General features: G+C 38.0%; 1 protein-coding gene across 2 annotated transcripts in view; it reads right to left on the minus strand.

Moving 5' to 3' along the window:
* Positions 1-2,275, minus strand: part of LOC102677059 (discoidin domain-containing receptor 2-like) — a 141,476-nt gene that overhangs the window by 17,693 nt on the left and 121,508 nt on the right. For both annotated transcript variants that reach the window (XM_006616348.2, XM_031510762.1), the window contains exon 10: positions 1,938-2,035. In XM_006616348.2, the coding sequence (XP_006616411.1) occupies positions 1,938-2,035 (98 nt within the window). The remainder of the gene's footprint in view (positions 1-1,937; positions 2,036-2,275) is intronic.

Genomic DNA, 2,275 nt, shown 5'->3' on the forward strand with positions numbered 1-2,275 from the left:
TCACGTTCCGGTATTCCGGATACGAGGTACGTTATACTGTACCCACGGGAGGTATATCTACCCCAAATGGTCTGCACTCGTTCCGCCATATTGATTTAAATTATTAATCGCCAACTTTCCCTCGACGAATGGAGTGCACGTTTAATGGTCACTGCAGGAAGCACAAGTACATTCGGATGGGCGGGGCCTTTCGCCATTTATTATATAGATCGAAGCGATAACAAAAGTTGAATTTTTGCGCGTCCGACTTTCGTTTACTTTACTCGTCCTCGATCGATTACGATTACGATTATTTCCTCCCATTCCATCCGCGCCGTTTTATTCGTCCCCGATACGCTCCCCTCGTATCCTTCACTTTGCATATCTTCGCGTCGCGAAATCGAATTAGAGTTTGCATATCAAAGATCCATTCGAGGAGGGCAGTTTTAGAGCACGTTATGAAAATGTTTGCAAATATCGTTACGTCTCATATTATCTCCCCGCTAATAAATATTACGATAATCTGGCCGGCTGTTTACCTGCCTGTTTATTCAACTTCTCAACTTTCTGAAAACTTGAATTCGCTTCCGTTTAAATTTCGAAATACATAGTGGATAAAAATTATGGACAATTATATGGCTGGTTATAAACGTCTCGAATCGCCAACGTTATTAACTCGTAATCTTATTATTGCTGGAACGCTGTGCCAAGTGCGGATAAATAATTTAATCCTCTCCTCTAGAAAATAGAGTTCCAATTTACGCAACGTTCACTGAATTTCGTTTGTATAAATTGTGCACGAAAGTTCGTTACATACGGGCAACGTTTACTTTTTTCCCTATATCGGGAACAGCAACGTTTTCTGACGCAATTCGCATGAATTCGCTATTATTATTCTTATCAATCCAAATTTTATCATTTTAATATTAATATTAGATTGTAAGACATGAAACGCGAAACTCGTAAATCTTACTTAACTTATATTTTGCTTAATGTATTTATTTAAGACGACTTCTTATACTTCCTCTGTGTAACTTATTTTTTTGTATTATGTTTAACAGTGTTTTGAGAAGTGAACGAATTGGAATATTATTCCTGTGTTAAATTGAGTTTAAGCTGAGTCCAAATGCAGTTGAAGCATATCGAAATATTAGGTTAACTTTCGAAGAAGATTTAATGAGAGGACCGTTCAATGGTTTCAAAAATTCGGATCTGGAAATGAGAATTTTGAAAATGAGCCCCGAGATAGATATTAAACAAAGATAAATTGAATGCCAAAGTGGACGTAGAGTTAGACGTATCTCCAACGACAGTTTTCAGACATTTCGCTGCAATGGTAGAAAGTGAAAAAATTGGGGAAATGGATAGCGCACCGATTGATGGAGGATCAAAAATTGCCACGTTTCGAAGTGTGCTTATAAACCTGGAAACGGTAGAAGTTCATTTTAGAACTAGAATTATAACCCGTGAGAAACTATATGATATTCGAAACCTTTATTAAGTCTGAAAAAATTCTATAAAGAGAATAATTCGTTGCTCTTTTCTGAAACGAGGAGATACCGTAACAACAGCATCCTACTGTCAAGAAATCGATTAAGAACCGCATACATCACGAAGCAAACTCTAAATATGAAATCTTAACCCACTAGATATTTCATCAACCAATCACCACTATTCGTTTCACTATTTGCTACCTGTTTTTAAAAAATAAAATCGTTCAAAGAATTTCTTCCCCCTAAAATTTTATAAAAAAACATACCAATTAAAATCTGTAGAAAAGTTAAAGCTAATTCCATTTCCGTATCGAACAAAGACCACAATTTCCTAAAACAATAATTTCATCATACGACCCAATACGTAAACCCTTCCTCAAAGCTGCACTATCACGAACGAACCACTCGTTAAACGTTTAAAACAAAACATCTTGTAATTGATACTTCTCTCAGATACACACGTACCTTCTTGTTCTCCGTCTTATTTCCGCGCGACGAGGTCTTGGAGAAGATGGTGTCCTGGTCGCTGGTGGCGGTGGAGGCGGGTNCATTCGCGTACACCGCTGCGGATGATATAGCAAAGGAGGAGGGGGAGGAGGAGAGGTCGAGAGAAGAGGGTGCAGGGGGACAGTGTATTGATTGCGGTCAGGCGAATGCTTTGTTGTTCGGTACACGCGTATACGTACCTCCATTTCGAACGTGTGCCACCCGTATATTTATACACGGCGTGCATACGTGTATATATATATATATATACACACACACACGTGTATATATATATATATATATATATATATATATAG

Source organism: Apis dorsata, unplaced genomic scaffold (genome assembly GCF_000469605.1).
Source record: "Apis dorsata unplaced genomic scaffold, Apis dorsata 1.3 scaffold_257, whole genome shotgun sequence".
Classification (NCBI taxonomy): Eukaryota; Metazoa; Arthropoda; class Insecta; order Hymenoptera; family Apidae; genus Apis; species Apis dorsata.